Genomic DNA, 21,252 nt, shown 5'->3' on the forward strand with positions numbered 1-21,252 from the left:
TGCACGTCCATTTAAGAGAAACAGTCAAGAGCAGCTCATTCACTAAAGTCACAAAGGCCAGGCAATTTACACATGTTGCTGGAGCTTGATGGTGAACTAACTCTAGGTACTTCCTGACTATGTCCAAGGCTTCCTAAGTTCTCTATCTACATCACCCAACCAGAATAGCAATTGCAATAGGTTTTCACATCCTGATACATTTTGGGTCCCATTCACTCTCCTAGTAACTTTCATACGGGGAGTAGGGGAGTAAGAAAGCTGAACAAGAACATTATGAGGTGAAACACAGAGCGCTAGGCATCTACTCAGAACCAAAGGGGACTAAAACCTCATGGTTTTCCACACTCAATAAAACACAGCTGAGCATATGCATGCCGGTAATTAAAGCCCCCACTATTATTCTTTTCTTCTTCTTTTCAGTAGTAAGTGTGAACCCAGGCCCTTGCAGAAGCACTCCACTACTCAGCCAGAGCATGTGTCCAGTTCACTACTTATAAATATGCTTAAAGGGCCTAAAGAAATGGGCTTCATCTTCCTAAGTCCTGTAATGAATTCTGCCCCTCCTTCAGTAGCTCTGAAATCCCACGTACACGCCAAAGTACCACTCAAGATTGGAAACATGCTGATGATTCACACAGGGTTGATCAGGGCATCAGTACTGTTCTTCTACAGCTGAGGGTATGTGGTCTTTTGAGGACACCTGCCTGTTGGAACACTGAGATGGGTGGGCGGCAGAAGCTGAGGAGCACGGGGCTGCACTGACTTAAGGGAGAAAAGGTTTTGTACGAAATCAAGGCAAATCCAAAGGAAGCCAGGTATTTCTACAAATTTAGAAAAGGCTTGTGGTTTTGGCAGAGAAGATGGAGGCAGCCCAGAAGTGAACAATTTTGTTCGGATGTTAGCAGATCAAGAGTCTAGGCAAACCATACTGTGTAACCTACAGTGACATTCTAGTTAGCGGGTTTAAGAATTCGGAGCCCACAATGCCTAAGAAAACAGAGGCCAATGGAAATGTAATTCAATTCCAAGCCATCAGAGAACAACAGTAACATTTGCCACCCTGTTAGAGCAGTGTGTGTTTGCATGGTGCATTCTGTCCACGGGCAGCCTTGTTTCTCTGTCCTGGATGGTTTGTCTCATTTGATTTCCAGTATGTCTATCTTCAGGATGGATGGAATAACCCTGGGACCTCTCTGTGTAGCTGAGCCATCCTCTTTATATTCAGCTATTCTATGTTCACCCACTTGACTTAAACTCATCAAGCTTTTTCTTATAGGCTAAAGTGTTTTACATTCAAAATGACACATTGATGTTGGGACCAGGTCTGTTGCAGTAGTGGTTAGGCTGGGATCATCCAAGAATAAGGAGTGCATGGGTGTCCAAAACAACTGTATCTCTGTGTGTGCATGCATGTGAATGTATGTTCATGTACATGTGTGTTTGTGTGTGTGTGTGTGTATGTATACCAGTGCATGTGGTGACCAGAGCAAAACTTTGGGTGTTTCCTTTCTTCCTTCCTTCTCCATCTTTGTTTTGTATTTAGACAGTTTCTCACTGAACTGGAGGTTCCCAAATTGGCTAGACTGGCTGGTCAAAAAGCACTAGGGATTCTCCTACTTCTACCTTCCTTGTCCTAGGATCATACATGTATGTCACTGTGTTCGGCTTCTTACGTTCTTCCTGAAGATGAATGCATGTTCTCATGGCAACAAAACTACTCCCTATCCCTATGCAACTGTATCCTATGCAATGGAGCTATTTGGACATAGAGGCACACCTAAGGATAAAGATGGATGTAGATGAAGGCAGAGGCAAGGGTGATGCTTATACAAACTAGACCATGTCAGTAAACAACAGGAAGCTGCAAGAGAGACACCAGAGATTTTTCCTTGTAGTTCTCAAGGAAACAGTATAGCCAACATCTTGATTTCTGGTTTCTGACTTGCAACACCATGGCACAATAGACTTTTGTTGTTGAAACCTCACAATTTGTGATCCTTTGTTTTGGCAGACTTTGAACACTAGCACATCTCCTATGTGCTACCTTCTGGACAAAAAGCTAAATGAAATCACTCTAAACTTCATGACACTTAAGTTTCATAATAGAAACAAAACAATCATGTGACTCAGTTAACGAAGCTGCCAGACTCTTGGTTACACTTTGGAGAAGCAGATCAGGGTATAGGGTGGTTTCAACATGACCTCATTTGCTCTCTGGAAAATGGACGCTGTTCTGCAAGCTGCAGAGCTTCAGACGGTGAGATCTGTTCAAGTGTGCAGCTCTGTGCTTATGCAGTGATAACTAGCTGTGCAGGGGCATCAGATGGCTCAGATGGAGCTGGTCTGAACTCAGGGGTGCTCTGTGTGTAAACTGCATGAAGAATGCAGTGACTGTGCCATGAAGATAAGGCAAACCAGTCCTAAAGTGTTTATTTTGATCATGTGTTGCAATGACAACAGTTACATAGATGAGGCTAAAGAAAATATTCTTAGCTACATAGGAAGCTATATTGGATTGCATAAAACACTAAAGTTAAATGTCGTTATTTCTGCTTTACTTGACTTAATGTGGTTACTAGAACATAGTCTTAAAACCTACCCTTGTGACTCAAGCCTCATTTTATCTCCCTCCTTTCTTCCCACCTTCGCCGCATTGCCATTTTCCATTCTTCCCTTAGTGCCGGGGCTTTCCATTAGTGTTTATCACTGAACTACACCTCTCCCACCTCCATTCCTTTGCCCTTGGGCATGGCTGGAATTTCCACTGGTGTAGATGCCATAAGTTCTCTCTGGACTCGTCATTGGCAAGTCTACTATCAGAGCTGAGATCAAACTCAGACCACTGAAATGTGAAGGCCTGGCTTCTCAAGATAGCCACTTGCCATCTTGTTACCAAAGATGAGCATCTTTGCAGATGCTTCCATGGAGATACATCCAGCGAGGCTGGGTTTCCACCCTAGCCCACTTGTTATCCTAAAAATCCTGTTTGTTTTTTTTTTTTCTGACAGATTCTGCCCCCAAGACAGCTTTCATAGAAGTCCTCTGCAATCATAAAGCTACTTTTCCTTTACTGGATCTGACAAAGCTCCCAAGTCTCTGAGAACGTGTCTAAAGTACCTAACTGGGACAAGAGAGGCAAAGGCTTTTAAAAGCTTGTTGTAAATCTGGGGTAAATCAACTGACTAATGTTCATAGTGGGCATCTTTCTGAAAAGAGGAAACATACACTGCAGAATACATACCTTCCCTGTGCATAAGGTCAGAGAAGTGCCCTTGAACACACTCCAGTATGCAGGCTGCTTAAGGCATCAGGAGACACTTGGAGTCACATCTTACTCTATGAGGCCAGCAATGGAATTGGATCAGAAAGAATCAATTTCTTTATTTAAACCATATAGATAGATGTTAGCATGCCATGAATCCATGCATCTGCCCATCCGTTACTTCATTCATCAACCCATTCATCCATCATCCATCTACCAATTCACCCATTTATCATTTATCCATCCATTCATTTATTCAATCATTAAATATATATTTCTCAATAAAGTAATACTTATAATAATTATAGCTTTGTTTATGGTGGCGATGCCAATGCACAACAATATGCATTCAGCAATGAGAAAAAGTGTCCTTTAAATTGACATTTAAATCTGAGTATAGAGAGATACAGAAAGATTGCTGATCCAAGTGTCACAGAGTCTGAAAGCACAAAGTATTTAGCAGCAGAAGGAAAGCCTCTGAATCTAGAGATAAAAAGTACAAAATGGCTCATGAAGGCTCTCTTGAGATGAATCTTGAGAAATATAAGTGGATTAGAAGAGATCCAATGAAGGGGAAAGCAAGCATATTGATACCAGAACACAAAAGAATACAGGGAATGTGACTTTATGAACAGTATATATGTGCATGTGTGATAGAAACTTAGCATGCACTAAAAATAAAAATCAAAGTTGAATACATGAAGAAAAGCTGAATAAATAAGAGCAAGTAGTTTGCATTTGATGCTTTAATGGGAGGTCTTGGAAAAGCACCAGAGATGGAAATCGGGCTTGTGTCTTAGGAAGTCAGCTGGGTGTAAAGTGACCACGGACTAGACAAGAAGGCTGCAGTCACACATAGGGCATCAAAGATGGCTGTGGTGGTCCAGGTAAGAAAGGGCACAGAACAGACAGAGAGGCTCAGGGGTTCAGCTGGTACCATTGGTTCAAAGAATGCTAACTTTCTCATCTTTTCTATGTGCAATGCTGTATACTCTGATTTTGAAATTATTTCAGTAGGATACCAGGAGTTTCTCCTCCTGAAGCAGGATGGAGAAATTAGAGTGATTGACGAAGTAAGTTATTTTGTATTTTGAAGGTTGCTTTTGAAAAATACAAAGGTCCTGTATTGCTCAAGGTCCAAGCTATCCTCCTCTTTTGAGCTCTTTGATAACTGTGATGACAGTTGTCTCTTACCTCATCCAGTTTATAATCTTTCCTTATGTGATCACTAAAGATACAGAATGTTATAAAATACATATTATTATTAAAAGCTTTTTTGTTGAGACTTAAATCTGTTCAAGGGTATACTTCCAACATAATATAAACTAGTGCTTAAATACATGATATAGGCAGGAAATAGAGAAATGAGTGTTCTGGTAAGAGTGGTCATCCTTTACAAAGCCCTGTGTCCCCAAATGGCTTTCATCTCCCTGAATGCTTTTAGATGCTCAGAAGTGGAGGTTGCCACCCCATTTAAAAGATGAGGAGGCTGAGGTTCAGAATGAAGGGTTGATTCATTCACTGGCATGCCATTAGTACATTCTGAGTCTAGAACAGAAACACAGCCAGGCATATCTCCATCATATATGCTGCTGAACCTCTCTGGGATATTCATATTGGTCTGCCCTCTGTATGGAGACCCTGACCAATAATGGAAAGACTGGGAATGTAGCCCAGTATCAGAGCAATAACTTAGCACATACAATACTGTGAGTTCCATTTCTAGTACCTCAAAGTTAAAAAGAGTCCAAGCCAATTTACATGGACTATTTTAAAGAGATTCTCCTGATTTTCAAGCAAATTATTCCTTGGGCAAGGTGTTAAAGAAAGGATAATCACGTTCCTGAAATGCAGTGGGAAGGAAGAAAGGCATTTTCCTGAAGAGTGGAAAGCCAATGGCTTGAGTCTGGAATTCTGCTGACTGAAACCCATGATGTAAGTGGCGCCCTACCCCATGCTTCAGCTGATCTCGCTAGAAATGGGGTGACTAGGTGCATGGGTTTTGTTGGGCTGTTCATAAAATGAATTAGGTAATGCCCATAAATTCTTTACAATTACTTAAAATAAATCAAGCGTTTGGTAAATGTGTGTGTCAAATAATCACGTAATCCTTACTCTTGTTGCTGCTTTATTTAAACAAGGAAATAATTTGGATGACAAGGTACACTAAGTAAAGAAAAATTTCCAGAATATAAAAGATTTATCAAAATTCAGCCATGGTGGAAAGGAGCATCGTGAAGGAGTAGAGAATCAGTTTGAGTCATCACACCCACGATGTCACACTGGGATTGGGAACAGATTACCAGGATCCACTGGCAAGAAGGACAGAAATATCCCTGTGCTGCACCTATTGGGATAAACCTTGCTTCTCATTCGACTTCAGGGTGTTTTTTATTTGTTTGTTTTTTGAGGTAGGGTTTCATGCATCTCAAACTATCCTTAAACTTATTACATAATGGAAGATGCCCTTGGACTGCTAATACTCTCTCCTACAAACCAAGAATTGAGGAGATGGGTGCAGGAGGGTCTTTGGAGTCTGCCTAGCCCAGCTGATAAGCCCCAGGTTCAGTTAGTGATCTTACCTCTAAAGATAAGTTAGAAACTGATACTAAAATACCTGACACCCCCCCTTTGGCCTTTGCAAGTATAGTGCTGCTATTCCAGCCATGTGTTCCCACACAGAGCTTTTTACGTGAATAATAGAGATCTGAAATCAGGCCTTTGTTTGCATGGCAATCACTTTATCTACAGAAGAAGCTATCCAACCCTATCTCTTATAGTTATGAACATCAAAGAGCCAAAACCTGTTTCAATGGAATGTACTCAAGGTGTCATTGGAAATGTGTTTTTGCTTTCTATAGGCTTTCCAGGCTGTTTTCATTTGTTGCATGCTACCAGCCCTGTAAATCATCACTTCACAGCCTTGTTCTGCAACTTCAAAACAAACAAGTCTATCTTTGCTTCCATTGTGATTTGTCTTCCTCTTTCAGTGCAGCTGGCACCCCAGCTCCTCTCTCGTGAAGACTACTGTGATTATATCGAGCCCATCCAGATGATGCAAGAAAATCTTTCCATTTTGATATTTGTATCTTAATCACATTGATGAGGTCCTTTTTGCCATATACAGTAGCACTCACTAGCTCTGGTGATGAAGATGCAGCTCTAATGGAGATCATTTCCAAATCTATCCTAATGCTATCCTGAGGACGCAGAGTATGAAGCACTCTGAGATAATGGAGACACGGCATATCTGGGATGTCTGATGCAGCCACTGTTTGCCATGTGTAGCCTCCGAGTGTCTAAAGATGCATAATGTAACTAAGCAGTGGCATTTTAATTTCATTTACTTTTAATCTATGTAAATAGCTACATGTAGCTAGAATCTGTCCTATCCTACAAGACAGTTCCCTGGTAGATGACAGTCAGCTCCCATCATGTCACCAACAGCATCTATAGTCCCAGGAAATGAGACTAAAGGATGATTATAGAGAAACACCTGATCCCTTGTCACATAGTCATTTAAGTATAATCGCATTGTTAGGTTGACAAAGGCAGAGAAGTTGACTTGGATATCCAAGGATGTGTTGAGCACCCTGGACAGAAACACAAAGCCTTCCACTTCCCTCTCTTCCTTAGTCAATCTGCATTCTGCTGGAATTTTTGCTATATTCTGTCTAGCAGACGGATCTCAACTGAGTTTTATGCCTGCTTAGATCACGTTTGGAATGACAAATTCAGAATACAGTCCAAGCCATACAAAGCAGTCAGCTTATTATAGAGCTTTTCCACCTTTTTGACATGGTAAGTTTAATGTAGAGTATTGAGCTGGATTGATGATATACAAGTGTGGAACACAGGGTCCAGCTGCTGAAAAGTGACAGAGGTGCTTGTCCTATAATAACATAGTCTGTATTAATCAATATTTATAATGACAAAGAGGAGACACACTGAGTGCTAGGATCAAAATTAGTAAGATGTGGAAATTTAGTCAGGAAAGCAAGGGACTGCTAAAACTTCAAATTCTCACTAAAATTCTTGTAAAATAAGAAGAAAAAATGTTACATTTATTATTTTTAAAATGTTTGGAAACAAATACAGTAGTATAAGAAGTATTAGTGTATGACATTTGGTGTATATGTATTCATCATATGTATGCATCAGAAGAGGGAAGCCTTGATAGACTATATTCTAAGAATTGGTAGACTATATATAGATAGATAGATTATATATTGAGAAAAAAAGTCAGACATACCCATTGTACTTGTTAATTTTATGTCAACTTGACACAAGCTGGAGCCTCAAATGAGAAAACACCTCCTTAAGACCAGGGTATAGGCAAGCCTGTAGAACATTTTCTTAGTGATTGATAGGGGAAGACACAGCCCATTGTGGGTGGTGCCATTCCTAGGCTGTTGGTCCTGGGTTCTATACAAAACCAGGCTGAGAAAGGCAGATGAAGCAAGCCAGTAAGCAGCACTCCCCCATTGCTTCTTCATCCGCTCCTGCCTCCATGTTCCTGCCCTGTTCGAGTTCCTGTCCTGACTTCCTTTGATGAACAATGTTGTGGAAGCGTAAGTCAAATAAACCCTTTCCTCCACAACATGATCTGGTCACGGTATTCTATCACAGCAATATAAGCCCTAACTAAGACATGTATGTTGATTTATCATAAAACAATGGAGGACGGTTAGAAGAGGAGAAAGAAGAGGAAAAAAAAGAGGAAAGCAGCAAAAATCACCATCAATAAAAGCCTGGCCGTGACTGCACACTAGAGTTAAAAAACAAATGTAATTTCTTAAAGGAATTCTGAATTGAGAGAAGCCACATATTTAATATGGCTGGCATCATATATGTGTCTGGTCCAGCTCTCTAAAATGCATTTGTTTATGATGAGGGAAGTCCCTTAAGCAGATTGAATCTTAAATAAAAAATGAAGGTGTTCCCATTAGTAAGATATTAAATCAAGGTCAAGATCAAGATTACACGCCTTTAATCCCAGCACTCGGGAGGCAGAGACAGGCGGATCTCTGTGAGTTCGAGACCAGCCTGGTCTACAAGAGCTAGTTCCAGGACAGACTCCAAAACCACAGAGAAACCCTGTCTCAAAAAACCAAAAAAAAAAAAAAATCAAGATTACAGATCGTAGCAAAACAGAAGTGAAGGTATGAGAGTCAACTAAACAGAGTGGGAATGCTGGCATGGGTAAGACCTAAGACAGAAGAGTGGTGCATAACCAGACAACCAAAACATCACCAGAAAACCAAAATATCACCAGACAACCAAACACAGGTTGACTGTTGTTCAGACCTGGCTTCAGAGAAAAAAATTCAGGCTTTTGACGTCATAGCACAAATAGCAATCTGCTGACATTATTTCAGGGTTTGGATGCTAGAAATAAGTTGAGGAGACAAATGCAATGATCTTTTCCTTTGTGCCCAAAGAATTACTAGTTCATGGGTCTCCGGAACAATAGCTTTGTGATTCTTCCAAGGCTGCAGTGCTACGATCAGAGATTTTTTTTTCTGCAGTCTACATGGAAATAAGGCACTGATACGATCTGAAGTTGTGTGGGATTCTCATGATGGTAAAGATGTCCTATTGCCAGAACAGAATGATCTGAGACTAAAGAAGGAGCTATTACTATGTGTAAGTGGAATTAGATGATATTTACTCAAGTTCCTCTTTTCTGCAACATGTAAAGTTTGTTTCATGAAAGCCATGAAAAGATAGACCATTTGAGGTGAATTAGCATCTCATAAATTCCCACCTTTAATAAGAGTTGGGAGGACTAGGATGGATGGTATTTGCTTCCTGTCTTCTCCAAGAAGAGTTTCCTTACTCAAGTTAATGAGAATTGAAAATGTTACAGTTTAGTGGAGTTTAATTCTTATTCCTCTAGGACAGAAAAAGTTGAGCTCACTATTTCATGTTGGACCCAACCCCTTCAATTAGGAAGGCAGCCTCCAGGATTTGAGTCACACCCTCTGAAATCAGAATTCCAGATGATTTATATGGGGAGGGTCAGATCCCAGATTCTGAAAACATAATCTCACAAAGATAGATCTCAGCAGAGTCCTGGGTTCCTGCAGGCCTCCCCGAGCTAGCAGCATCAAGACCAGAAACTATACAGGTCTTATAAGTGTCTAAGCACTTGCTGAGACAAAGTGTCATTCTTGTCTTCATAATGAGAAAAGTATCTGCCTTGAAGAAGGAGAGAAAGTCAAATCAGACATTTCTGCCAATTTATTTTGACTCAGTAGACAGATAGAAGTTCTGCAGTCTCTTGGAATCAAAAGCCAGCCCCTTGGCCACGTGGTAAAAATGTTCACTCAAGGAAAATGGGACACTGAATTAAAGGGAAAGAAAAAAAACAGGGAAACTCTAGGAGACACATACCTGTCTTCTCATCCACTTGAAAGAAAAACTGGAGAAAGACAGATGTGTAGCATGATCCCTATAACTGCATTGCTGAAATTCTGACTTGCGATGACTAATTTTATCCTTCAAGGCACTATGCATGTGTTTTTGAACACAGAAATAAGGTCTTATCTCAGTGTGAGATTGTGTGTTATCGACAAAACAGATAACTCTTTTTTAAAATAATGATTTTATTCTTAATATGTGTATGTATGAAGGAGGATGCGGACATGTCTGAATGCAGGTCACTGCAGAGACCAGACAAGGGCATTAGGACTCCTAGAGATGGAGTTACAGGTACCTGTGAGCAGCCTATATGGGTGCTGGGAACAGAATTCAGGTCCTCTGCAAGAGTGTAACATGCTCTATTTGTGGAGCCAGCTCACCAGCCCCCACAATCCTAAGCTCAGTTCTTTCATTTTCAAGTAGGAGAGAGACAGGGCTACTATTTTAATTACACAGGACTAAACATACCTAACATGAGAAACTAGCACACACCAGGATATTAATAAATGTTCTTAATTACTAAATAACGGTAAAAAGATACCTCAGGCAGTTCCTTGTGTTCATGTATGTTTAACCAATGGCCTCTTGCATAACACGGAAAATAAAAACAAAACCAATAACACTTGCTAGGAGCTTCCTCACACGGACACATACGATAGGCCCATGGGACATAGAATAGCAAATATTAAGATGAGCAGTGGGGAAAGAAGGGAAGAATGGGGAAACTACACACAAAGAGAGACACAGACACGGAAGGATAAAGATAGATTTACAGAATTGTTCATAAAGAGGTGGCTAGACAGATGCTTGTAGACATACAGAGAAATGCATAGATACACACAAGGAGGGATAGGTTGGTGGATGAATAGTTATAAATATACAAACACAGTTATATATGGACTATGCAATATTTTCCATCTATCCATAATCCCGACTCTACTCTATGGATGTACACACACACACACATACACACACACACACACACACAAACACACATATATACACATATATATACCTGTCATTTTCTCTTTCATTTTCTTTCTTTGACCCATTTTTCTATCCCCTTTATTCATTCATACATCATCTATACATCCCTATAGCCCATCTATCTTCAATCTATATATCCATGTATGTATCTATTTATCATCTATGTAATATCTCCTAATAATCTATCTATCTATCTATCATCTATCTATCTATCTATCTATCTATCTATCTATCTATCTATCTATCTATCCATTCATACAGAGACCCACCCAACTGGCTTCCCACTAAAGGAAGAGAAAGCAAGAGAAGAAAGCAGCAGAAAGAGAAGAACACTTTTACATCAAGGTTTTTACTAATCCATGAAACTCAATCAAGGCAAGTGCCTGTACTGAGAGCTGGAGCCCCTCCTGCCTGCGGGGACTCATGCACACTGCAGATGAAGATGTGGGGGAACAAGCTCATCAATCACCATCATGCAGGGATACAAGAGCCAGCCAGAAGAATTAGCACTACAACCTGCTCAGATCTCTTCTTCTAATGGCATCTCTTTAATTAAACATCACCTCCAGTGCTCGCTTCTGCAGACTGCCCTCTCCCCTCACAAGGTTGGCGTCTTGTAATCTAGGCTCCTGAGTTAATTAGAAAGGGGGCCTTGGAAAAAAATCCATTTCAAGAGTGGAAATGCCTAGACAGAAATTGTAGGATGCTAATAAAGACCTGCCTTCCTCCAGTAACGGCGTGGACTGTTAAATGACTGCCGGAGAGCTGGAGCTTTCGTCTACGTAAGACTTCTCCATTAGAGCTACCATGCTTCTCAGCAAAGAGGCTCGTGGGTTCTCTCTGTGGTTAGTCAAGAAGCACTTAGACAAGCTGCACACCATTGTTCAGGATACGCTGTCTGTGCTGAGCATTTGGATCCCACGCACAGTGCAAAAAAGCCAGGCAGGTATGGTATCCACCTGTAGTACCAGAACGTGGGGGTCAGAGATGGGGCATTCCTAGGAAATACTGGGTAGCTAAACTATTCAAGTCAGCAAGTTCTAGGTCCAGTGAGATACCTTGACCAAAGAAACTAGGAGGACAGTAAATGAAATGAAAAAAAAAAAAAAAAAAAACAGGGGCTGGAGAGATGGCTCAGTGGTTAAGAGCATGGCCTGCTCTTCCAAAGGTCCTGCGTTCAATTCCCAGCAACCACATGGTGGCTCACAACCATCTGTAAAGAGGTCTGGTGCCCTCTTCTGGCTTTCAGTCATACAGACAGAATATTGTATACATAATAAATAAATAAATAAATAAATAAATAAATAAATAAATAAAAATTTTTAAAAAAGAAAAGAAAAAACAAACAAACACCAGGCATTAACCTCTGACTTCCATGTTATTGCATGTCTGTTTGTACAAATGTGTGCCAGCACGTGTGGCTATGCATATATGCACTGCATGCATAAAACACACACACACAAATGCACACACACAATCCAGATAGGATACACCTTAGGATTTAAAACGTATGCATTTCCGTTTCTGTATCTCAGCTCCGTGGTTGTAATAAAAAAGCATCTATTAACAATATGTAAATTATGGCTATTGCTGTGTGCCAATAAAAAAAATAAATGGTGGGACAAATTTATTCCACAGGCTGATACTTAACCCTTGGATATACATAAGGATGATTATTAATAATAGGTATAGATAATACTCAAGGAATTTAACATCCTGTATATATATATATACAACACACTATATATATACACATATACACACATTGATATGTACATATGCATCTGTAAATGTATGTATATATATGACAATATAATACTAGTTTCCACATAATGATAAAAAGGTATTATTTAGAGCCACATAGGTTCACATTGGATAGTCACCTGTTTAAAATTTCTTTGTACAAATCTGAGGTAGTGACTCTTATATAGCCTTTTCTCAGGGTTGAGAGTGTTTACCCCGAGGACAAAGGCCACATCCTCAGCTCATTCACCTCCTTGTCCGCTATTTTTCAGAACTAATAAAAAGCACAAATAGGACAGTACAGAATACAGTTGGGTTTGGGGAAATCTACTACAGTCCTTTGGGAAAAGTTATAGGGGAAGCTCCTACTGCTGAAACCTCCTACTAAGCATGGTAATCCATTAGTAATCCTACAGGAAGAAATGAAAGCATGAAGCAAAAGCGCGGGGGATGGCACGATCTTTTCCAGCAGGGTAGTGTGTGGCGAGGCACAGCATCAGAGAGTCACCATAGAGGCTGACTTCCAGCACAAGGAGGGGGCAATGATACACAGGTGTGTGTCTGTGTATGCAGGTGCATGCATAGATGAAACCTGTCATTGGAGTCATAAAGCAAACATTTTCCTTGCCCAGTAAATACTGTGTCCTTTTGATCTACCCAGACGGTCACACCAGGCAGAACACTTCAATACAGAAGTGACTCTGACTTTGGCACACCTTTATTGTTAAAATAATGATAGATTAATAATATCATAGAGATACAGAGAGCAGTTCTTAATCCACAATAGTTTTGAGTATGTCAGGACTTATACCCTGGGACAGAACACTTTTTTACTAGCCTAATGCTGACAGCAGCATCATTCACTTGAGTCCAAGGGTGAACATGAAAGGGATCAGGGAGTCTCTATGCAGGGCAGACATAAACGGGCATTTGGGAGTTGTGAAAGGTACATACTGGTGGGAATTCAAAATAGTACAGCCTTTAGGGGATGGTGATACCTGCCTGAAACCCCAGAAATCAAGCAGGGCTAGGAGAATAACTACAAGTTCAAGAAGAGCTTGGGCTATGCAGTGAGTTCCAGGCCAGACAGGATATGTAGGGAGTCCATGTCTCAAAATATTACCTTCAATAACAACAACAAACACACTCAAAACAAAACCACACTTCCACATTTGAAACCAGCATCTTAGAATGTTAAATTTGAAGTAATGTGTCATGTATCAATTCTACTTTAAGTGGTTTACTTGTGAACATAAAGTAAGGTGTCCACACACCAACACACTCAAGTCCACAACATTCTCAACACCCCCAGACTAAACAGAAATGTGACTAACTTGTGAATGCACACGCAGACTAGATGCATTGCTTTCACAGATACACAAGGTCATGGCTGGACTTGAGAAACAGTAAATTAAGTGAAAGGTGTCAAAGAAGAAAAGCTTCCCAGGAAGATCCCACTGGCAAAAAATTCAAAATGGACAGAAGGCGAATCTGTGGTTGTCTAGGGTCTGGGATGCAGATGGAACAGACTAAAACCAGGGATAAGAAAATTTCTGAGGAAGAAAGCTCAGCAGAGATGATGTAAGACAATACACTTACCAAAATTTAATGTTCATGCTTAAATGGGTGGGTTTTATTATAATAAGCAGTAGCTGTCATCTGTCACTTATGCCTCTCTCTATCTACCTATCAGCTATCTGCCCATCACCTCTGTAGCTGTGAATCATGTTATCTTTTATCTCTATCATCTCCCTCTCTGTCTGCCTATCTATTAGCCTGCCTATCATCAACCTATTATATATCTCCATCCTCTCTTTATTTACTTTTGACAGTCAGGGTTGGGGGTTGAACCCACGGCTTTGTTCATACTAAGCAAGTACTCAACTACTACGCTGCATTCTAGCCCCAACAGTAACATCCTAACACCTAACTGACTGTCTCCCCTCTAATTCGGTCAAAGCAGACTTTATCAGGATAAAAATCATCTTGATTTTCAGGCCTTACCCTTTACCATAAACATGCACCTACGTTGCCAAAGAACATGTTTTCTTGCACTTACACCCATTAACAACTGAATTTTGAATCAGTGATATTCCTCATCCCGCAAGACAAAAATCATACTCTAGTATCTACTGCTGCAACAAGACCATTGCTGTACAGGTGTACTCAACCCACACCCGCATTCCCAGGAATTGCATAGGCAGATGACAACAATGCCATTGTGGGAGGGTCTGGATGTTAATGACACAGAAGCCAGCCTACCATGTACTAAGGCTTTATTAGGTGTAAGACACCATGCTAAGCATTTATCTAATAGACTTTTATTTTCACGAGACACACACTATTGCCCTCCTTTCACAGATGAGAAAAAGGAAGATAGTGGAAGATAAATAACTGTCAAGGTTCTCATCTTTAGCAAGGCCCGGCTGGGGTACAGCATAAAATCTGTTGGAACTCAAAGGCGGTGCTCCTCGTTGGTAGCCTGAGCCTACCTCATCTTAGTGCATCTGTCAGCACTTCTAGCAGGGTCCCCAAGTAGTCTGACAAGTCTATTCTAACAGACACCTAAGATGATAAGAAATGTGCCTCGCTAGTTGGGAGGATTCAGTTCTGCGAGACCAGGAAAGGTGCTCATAACGGCAGCACCTCTTGGTCCAAGGGGGTGGCTTCCCTCTCCTCCCACACCAGCACCCAGGTTCACGGCCTGAGAAAACCAACTCACAGTGCTGATCATGCTGTCAGGTCTCATACCCGGGCGAAGGTCTTTTGTCAGCGTGCAATCAGTCTTGGAGATCACTCACTGTGGGCACACGCTGTCCCCTCCACAGATCCTGTTTGTGTAGCAGCAGCCGAGCCCATCTCCTGCACATGGCATTTGGATTTTGAGGACAGCACATCCCAGGCTTGTGGGAGGACTTATTTGCATAGAGGTGGGCAGACAGGGGCTCACCAGCACATCCAGGAGCATCAGCAATCACCCAGGAAGGAAAATTCCTTCCTTGCTAGGGGCTCTAACCTCAAGCAGTGGAGCATCTTCCTGTTAGCAGGAGCCTAACCTTCACATCTTCTTCCTTCCCCTTTTGCTAGGAAAACACATTTGGGGCCAGGTACCATCCTCCCAGACTAGCTATCAAAATGAACTCCAGGCAGCTGAAGGGAAGTGGCCCACACTATTAGAAATTGACTTTTGATTTCAAACCAAACTGGGAAGAAGTATAGCAGGGAGTGAAAGTGTTCAAGATTGTAAGGAACACAGTACAGCTGGCACCGGAAACACAGCACCTGAAGCCAGGAGTCATTATTAGCAGAGTGGGCTGGGCAGTGTTCCCATAGTACACACACGAACCACAATGACTGTGGTTGGCATCACTTGATTTCCCACTATGCAGTATACCTACCATGGGCCAAGAAGTCTACGTACATCTTAGTCGGGGTCTCTATTGCTGTGGTAGAACACAACAGCAACATGAAGAAGAAAGGATTCATATAAGCTTACAAATTTCAGGTAACAGTCTACCACTGAGGAAGGCCAGGGCAGGAACTCAAGCAGGACAGGAACCGGAGGAGGGCAGGAACCTGGAGGCTCACTCCTCGTGGTTTGCTCACTCTGCTCTCTTGTATCAACTAGGACCACATTCCCAGGGGTAGCACCACCCATAATGGTCTGGATCAATCCACATCAATCATTATTCAAGACACTACCTCCCAGGTTTTCCTCACAGGCCAATCTGGTGGTGGGGGGGGTTCTCAATTGAGGGTCCCTCTTCCAAAATGACTCTAATGTGAGTTGATACAAAACTAGCCAACATAGCAAATATTGCATCACGCAGGCCCATCTGTGACAAGATGAGGTAGGAGCTTCAAAATACGCTTATTATTATAGACCGGCAAAGCTTCTCATTATTACACCATTACTACTCCTTGCTGTGTGTGGACACTGTGCCCGCTGATTTATAGGCATGAGCTAATAAGATGCTCAAAGCGGGATGGTAAGCCCCAGTGCAGAGAATACCAAGTGGCTTTGAAACAGGAGACCTGGCTGTTACTGTTCTAAGGAGGACTTACTGCACGGACTGAACAGCCCCTGGACACAGCAGGAGTCATTGAACTTCCCAAACAGCGTGGCCACAAAGCAAGAGGAGATTAACACTTAGTGGACACTTTCCAATTCACGGAGAGGCAGCAAGCTGCATTAGAAACTCAATTTAATTTTCCACCAAAGAAGGATAGCTGACATCACAAATAAAATAGATGAATGATTCAGCAGTGGTTTTCTAGCTACCGCAGGTGGGATGTATGCTCTGCCCACAGAAAGGTCTAGGATTATCTACTGGTCTACACACTACAGACTATAGGTCAATACACTTTCCCTGCACACCATATTCACCCTGAAAATAGGATACAGGCCTTCCTAGTTTAACATTTTATTCAGAGGACTTTTGAGTGTCTGCTGTGTTTCATTCATATCATTAAATTTCTGATCCAAAAGCCTTGAAGAGTATGTGACATCATCACCACTTTACCAAGAGGTAAAAATGAGATTCCCAAGGAAAGAATACACCCAGGAAAACCATGAAATGAGGGATAGAGGCAAATTCTTAGGCCAAAAGGGCTGCTCTCGAGTGTCAGGCTTCTGGACTGAAGTCACTGTCACTTGGACACTGGGCATGGTAAGCAAATGAGCACCAGTCCTGAAAATGACAGAGACCCAGCCACCCAAGTCCTTCCAAGGGCTCCCACTTCCCTCAGTGAAGAGCCTCCCCAGAGGACAACTCGTATCCGAGAGGCTGTTCCAATTCCCAGTGGCCTTCTGTTTTCTTTATAGGTGCCAAGACCCAGCAGATCATTAATTATGACTTCTCACAAATGATTTCCCACATCCCTCACAGGCATGCCTGTGCCCTGGGAAGGAAACAGATTTCTCAGCAGCAGAAAGGAGCCTGAGCTTCCAGGCTCCCGGTTCTGCTCTCGGCTTTGGCTCTGCTCATGCAGTACCGGGGCCTTGGGGCAGGAGGCTGAAATGAAGCTATCTTTGAGACAGGGAGGAGGATGAGAGAGACATGGAGGGGGATGAGAGTTTGCAGGCTGAAAGAACTGAATGGCACAGGAGCAGAGGGAAAGTCAAATACAGGAACTAGTGAACATTGAGACGAAGAAGGAATATTCTAGCATATTAATTTCTCTTGAACAACTGCCTTTACCTTAAATGGGATAGAACACTGTCCCAGGCTGAACCCATGCTTTGTACTCAACACCGTGTCTCGTCATCTGAACCATCTAATGGAGCACCACTAACTCCAGTTTGCAGACATAGAAACCGAGTCTGCAGAAAACACAGGACAAGTTCTCTGGCTCGCCTTTTCATGCTTAAGCCATGAGTCTGTTCCATGAGATTAGATGCTTTTTTCAGGCTAAGATGAATGCTCTATCTAAAGTGCCAAAGACTAGGTCTCAAGAGTTTGCTCACGTATTCCTAGACACAGCCTTAACAAACAGTCAAAAATCTATGACGTTTCATTTTCCTTCAAGAACTTGACAACAATCAGCATAAAGAGGTCATTCAAGCCAAAGGAAAGTACATGTTCATCAGACACCAAGTCCTCACAGAACGGTTCAGGGAATAGGGGGGACAGACTTTGCCAGTCTCCCTGCCAACAGAGCCCAGCATCTGCATTTTCTTTATGAATCTGATCACCACCTAATACAAAGGAGGGGAAGGAACTTTCAGATAAAGCTGGAAGATGAAGTTAGAAATGCCCATTATGTAGGCCAATAATTGCTGACTTTTCTACAAATACTGTTCTCACAGAGTACTGTCAAAATCCAGCAGACCAGGCTAGGGCTCAGGGAATGGACTCTCTTAGTGAAATTCCTCCACATAAGCCTGAGGACATGTGTCCAATCCCCAGTGCTCACGTACAAAGGCAGGTATGGTGGTGTGCACTTGTAATCCCTAAGAAGCACTGGGGATGCAGAGAGAGAAGGACTGGGGCTGACCGTTATGGCTTTCTGGCCAGTCAGTCTATACGCTACTGGAGAGTTCAAGGCCAGTAAAAGATTCTGTCCCAAAAAGGAAAGATGGACAGTCTTGAGGAATGACACCTCTAGCTTTTCTACACATGCTCACACATCTACACTTACTCTCATAGGAAGACCACTGCACACGCACATACCACACGTGCAGGGGAAAAATACAAAGCTCAAGTTATCATATACAAAAGAACTATGTGCTACGCTTGCACACATGGTCTGGACCTGGTAGAATAAGAGATGAGAGCAGATACCTCTTCCCTATTGATGAAAGACATGCCAAGGCTGTGGCATACTGTGTGCCCAGTTGTGCCTGCTTGCCTCATCCATGTGTTGAAAGTCTCCTAGTCCAGGATGGGAAAGCATTACAGAGGCAAACATCTGGGAATGAGCTCACTTTTCCTCTTGGTAATACCTGAGGAAGGTGTTGCACATTCACTACTCTTAAAGCAGGGAATGAGTTCTTCTATGTTCACACGATTAAATGAAGATAGTGCATCAATAGCCTCCTTCACATGAACACACTGTAAGGACAAGTAAGTGATAATATCCTCACCGCTACACAGTGAATCAGCAAGCCAGCCTACTTGGAGGCTTATGTGGAGAAAACATTTCAATTTATTTGCCCTGGGAGTGAGAAACTATGCAAATATCATCAAAATCCTCACAATGTCTTTGGTATCAGTGGAGATCTGTTTGTTTAGGGACTAGGACTATATCAATACAGGAATTACTGTAGTCACTTTTTGATTACTTTAGCTAAGAAATATAAACTAAAAGATTCATTTGCCCCTATTCAGGGGATATGAGTTCTGAGGTAGTATGTGACAAACCATCAATAAATAAGGGGGTGGAGGATTATTGAGCAAGCATGAATGCCCAAGTTGAAATCCCAAGAACTGTGTAAAAAGATAGATGTGTTCACATGTGTGTATAAACCCAATGCTACAGCTGGAGGAGGGGGGATGCTGAGACACGAAGATCACTTAGGCTTGGTGGCTGCCTGCCTAGCTTCAGGTGAGTGAGAGACTGTCACAAGGATAGAAAGCAGAGAGCGACAGAAATAAAACACAGCCAAAGTCTGCATCCTCTTGCCATCTCCACATGTGTACCTAGTGCCACCACACACACATGCACATGCACACAAAGGGAGAAGAGAAATAAATTCTGAACTCACCATAATCATTTATAATTTCTGTCAGTGTATTTGTAGGAAATCATCTCCAATAGGTAAGCTGGTGTCTAAAACCTAGAATCTACAAGAACTTTCAGTATCCTGAAAGACGTCCCCTCTCCATGTACTGCAAGCCCCCACCTCACTAAGAATACTTTTGCATATACTCCAGTTGCATTCTCTCTCTCTCTCTCTCTCTTTCTCCATTCTGCATATTCTTAAAAATCCTGACCCCAAACTTTCCACTGCTTAGATATCCTCCCCATAAAATACATCAAGCAAATTTTGTGCCTCTTCTTGCTATTCTCTCTACATATTCAAGTTGAGTGACTCTCTGCCCTCTTAGGAGTCTCCATTCTACTAACTATAGTTCTCTGTAAAATATGGAAATCCACAGCATAAAAACGGTAGCCACATTTTCTATACATCACATATAAAATGACTTCTCACAAGGGCCCGTCTTTCACAGAGCCATTCTCAGAGTTAAATGTAAGCTTTAACTCTGGCCCTTCATCACTGGGTTACAAGGGCTTATCCACTTGAAATGCATTGATTTGATTTGGAGTTAATTTTCTCCATGGCTTTCAAATGAAGGAGGAGCTCAAATTAGATACTTATAAATCAAAGTCAAAGTCTCAATTATGTGCAAGAGTCCAAAAGTTCAGAGAGTGCAGAACAAGCAATAAACATGAGCACAAAGATGCTGAGATGATGTTGTCAGGCAAGTCTGGCAACCCTAAGAAAGCCACTGTAGCTAAGCTCTGCAGTTTTCCGGTGGTACTCCTCCCACTCGGGGGCCATGTTTCCCTTACCTCCTTGCAGCTCTGTAACTATGGGGAAGAGAGGTAAAGGCCACATCTGCAGTGGAAGATGCTGCCCCTGATCCCACCCTGAAGTCTGAGGCTGCTCTCTGGGGCCCCAGCAAGTAAAACCATGCAGCGAACTTGACTTGCGTGTACTTACTGTCATCTTAATAAGGTGAGAGCAGCTTGGGGACCCCAGGAACATGCAACCTAGGCTTTGCCATATGGAACCAGCCTGGAAACTGTCAAGTTCACTTAACACATTTTCTCTTTGGGGAGCTAGCCAGGCAATCATCGGGGGTGGGAGAGGGGCAGGAGGGAGCAGGGAGGAGAGTGGGCAGGAAAAGGCTGTTAAAGACACCGAAGCTGACGGCAATAAAGAGCACACGGGCAGCATCACCCTTCCACTCTCCACCAGGAAACACTTTTTTTTTTTCTCTCAGACTAAGGCTGGAGATGAGATACTGACAGTGATTTAGGGCTATTTGGGGATAGGAGCTAAATAGCTGGTAGGAATATATGTATTTTAGGAAGAAGTAATAAGCATGTTCCTCATCGTCGGTGGATGAACCCCATTTGCAGAAACATCTTATTTCTGCCCTGAACAACCCTAGAAACAAATACAACAATTTCAGCATCCCCAAGCATACTTGATGTGTGTGTGTGTGTATGTGTGTGTACACTTTTATGGATAATTTTGTGATCTTTGTGTGCGATAGATTTTAAGAACAAAAACATCCCCCAAAAGGCTGTGAATTGGGGAGAGGGGTGCAGCGCAGAATAAAGAAGTCAGTCTATAGGGAGGCTGGTACCTCACTGTTCCAGTCTGA

General features: G+C 42.1%; 1 protein-coding gene across 26 annotated transcripts in view; it reads right to left on the reverse strand.

The window, feature by feature from the left end:
* Rbfox1 (RNA binding fox-1 homolog 1) overlaps nucleotides 1–21,252 on the reverse strand; it is a 1,523,799-nt gene that overhangs the window by 195,442 nt on the left and 1,307,105 nt on the right. Inside the window, exon 1 of one of the 26 annotated variants that reach the window (XM_057774160.1) lies at nucleotides 15,138–15,274. The exons of 24 other annotated variants lie outside the window; for them this stretch is intronic. In XM_057774160.1, coding sequence (XP_057630143.1) covers nucleotides 15,138–15,164 — 27 coding nt within the window. In that variant the 5' untranslated portion in view covers nucleotides 15,165–15,274. Of the gene's footprint in view, nucleotides 1–15,137; nucleotides 15,275–21,252 lie in introns of those variants that run through there. One more of the 26 variants, XM_057774172.1, reaches the window with a different exon arrangement.

The sequence above is a fragment of the Chionomys nivalis genome, chromosome 7 (genome assembly GCF_950005125.1).
Source record: "Chionomys nivalis chromosome 7, mChiNiv1.1, whole genome shotgun sequence".
In the NCBI taxonomy this organism is placed as follows: Eukaryota; Metazoa; Chordata; class Mammalia; order Rodentia; family Cricetidae; genus Chionomys; species Chionomys nivalis.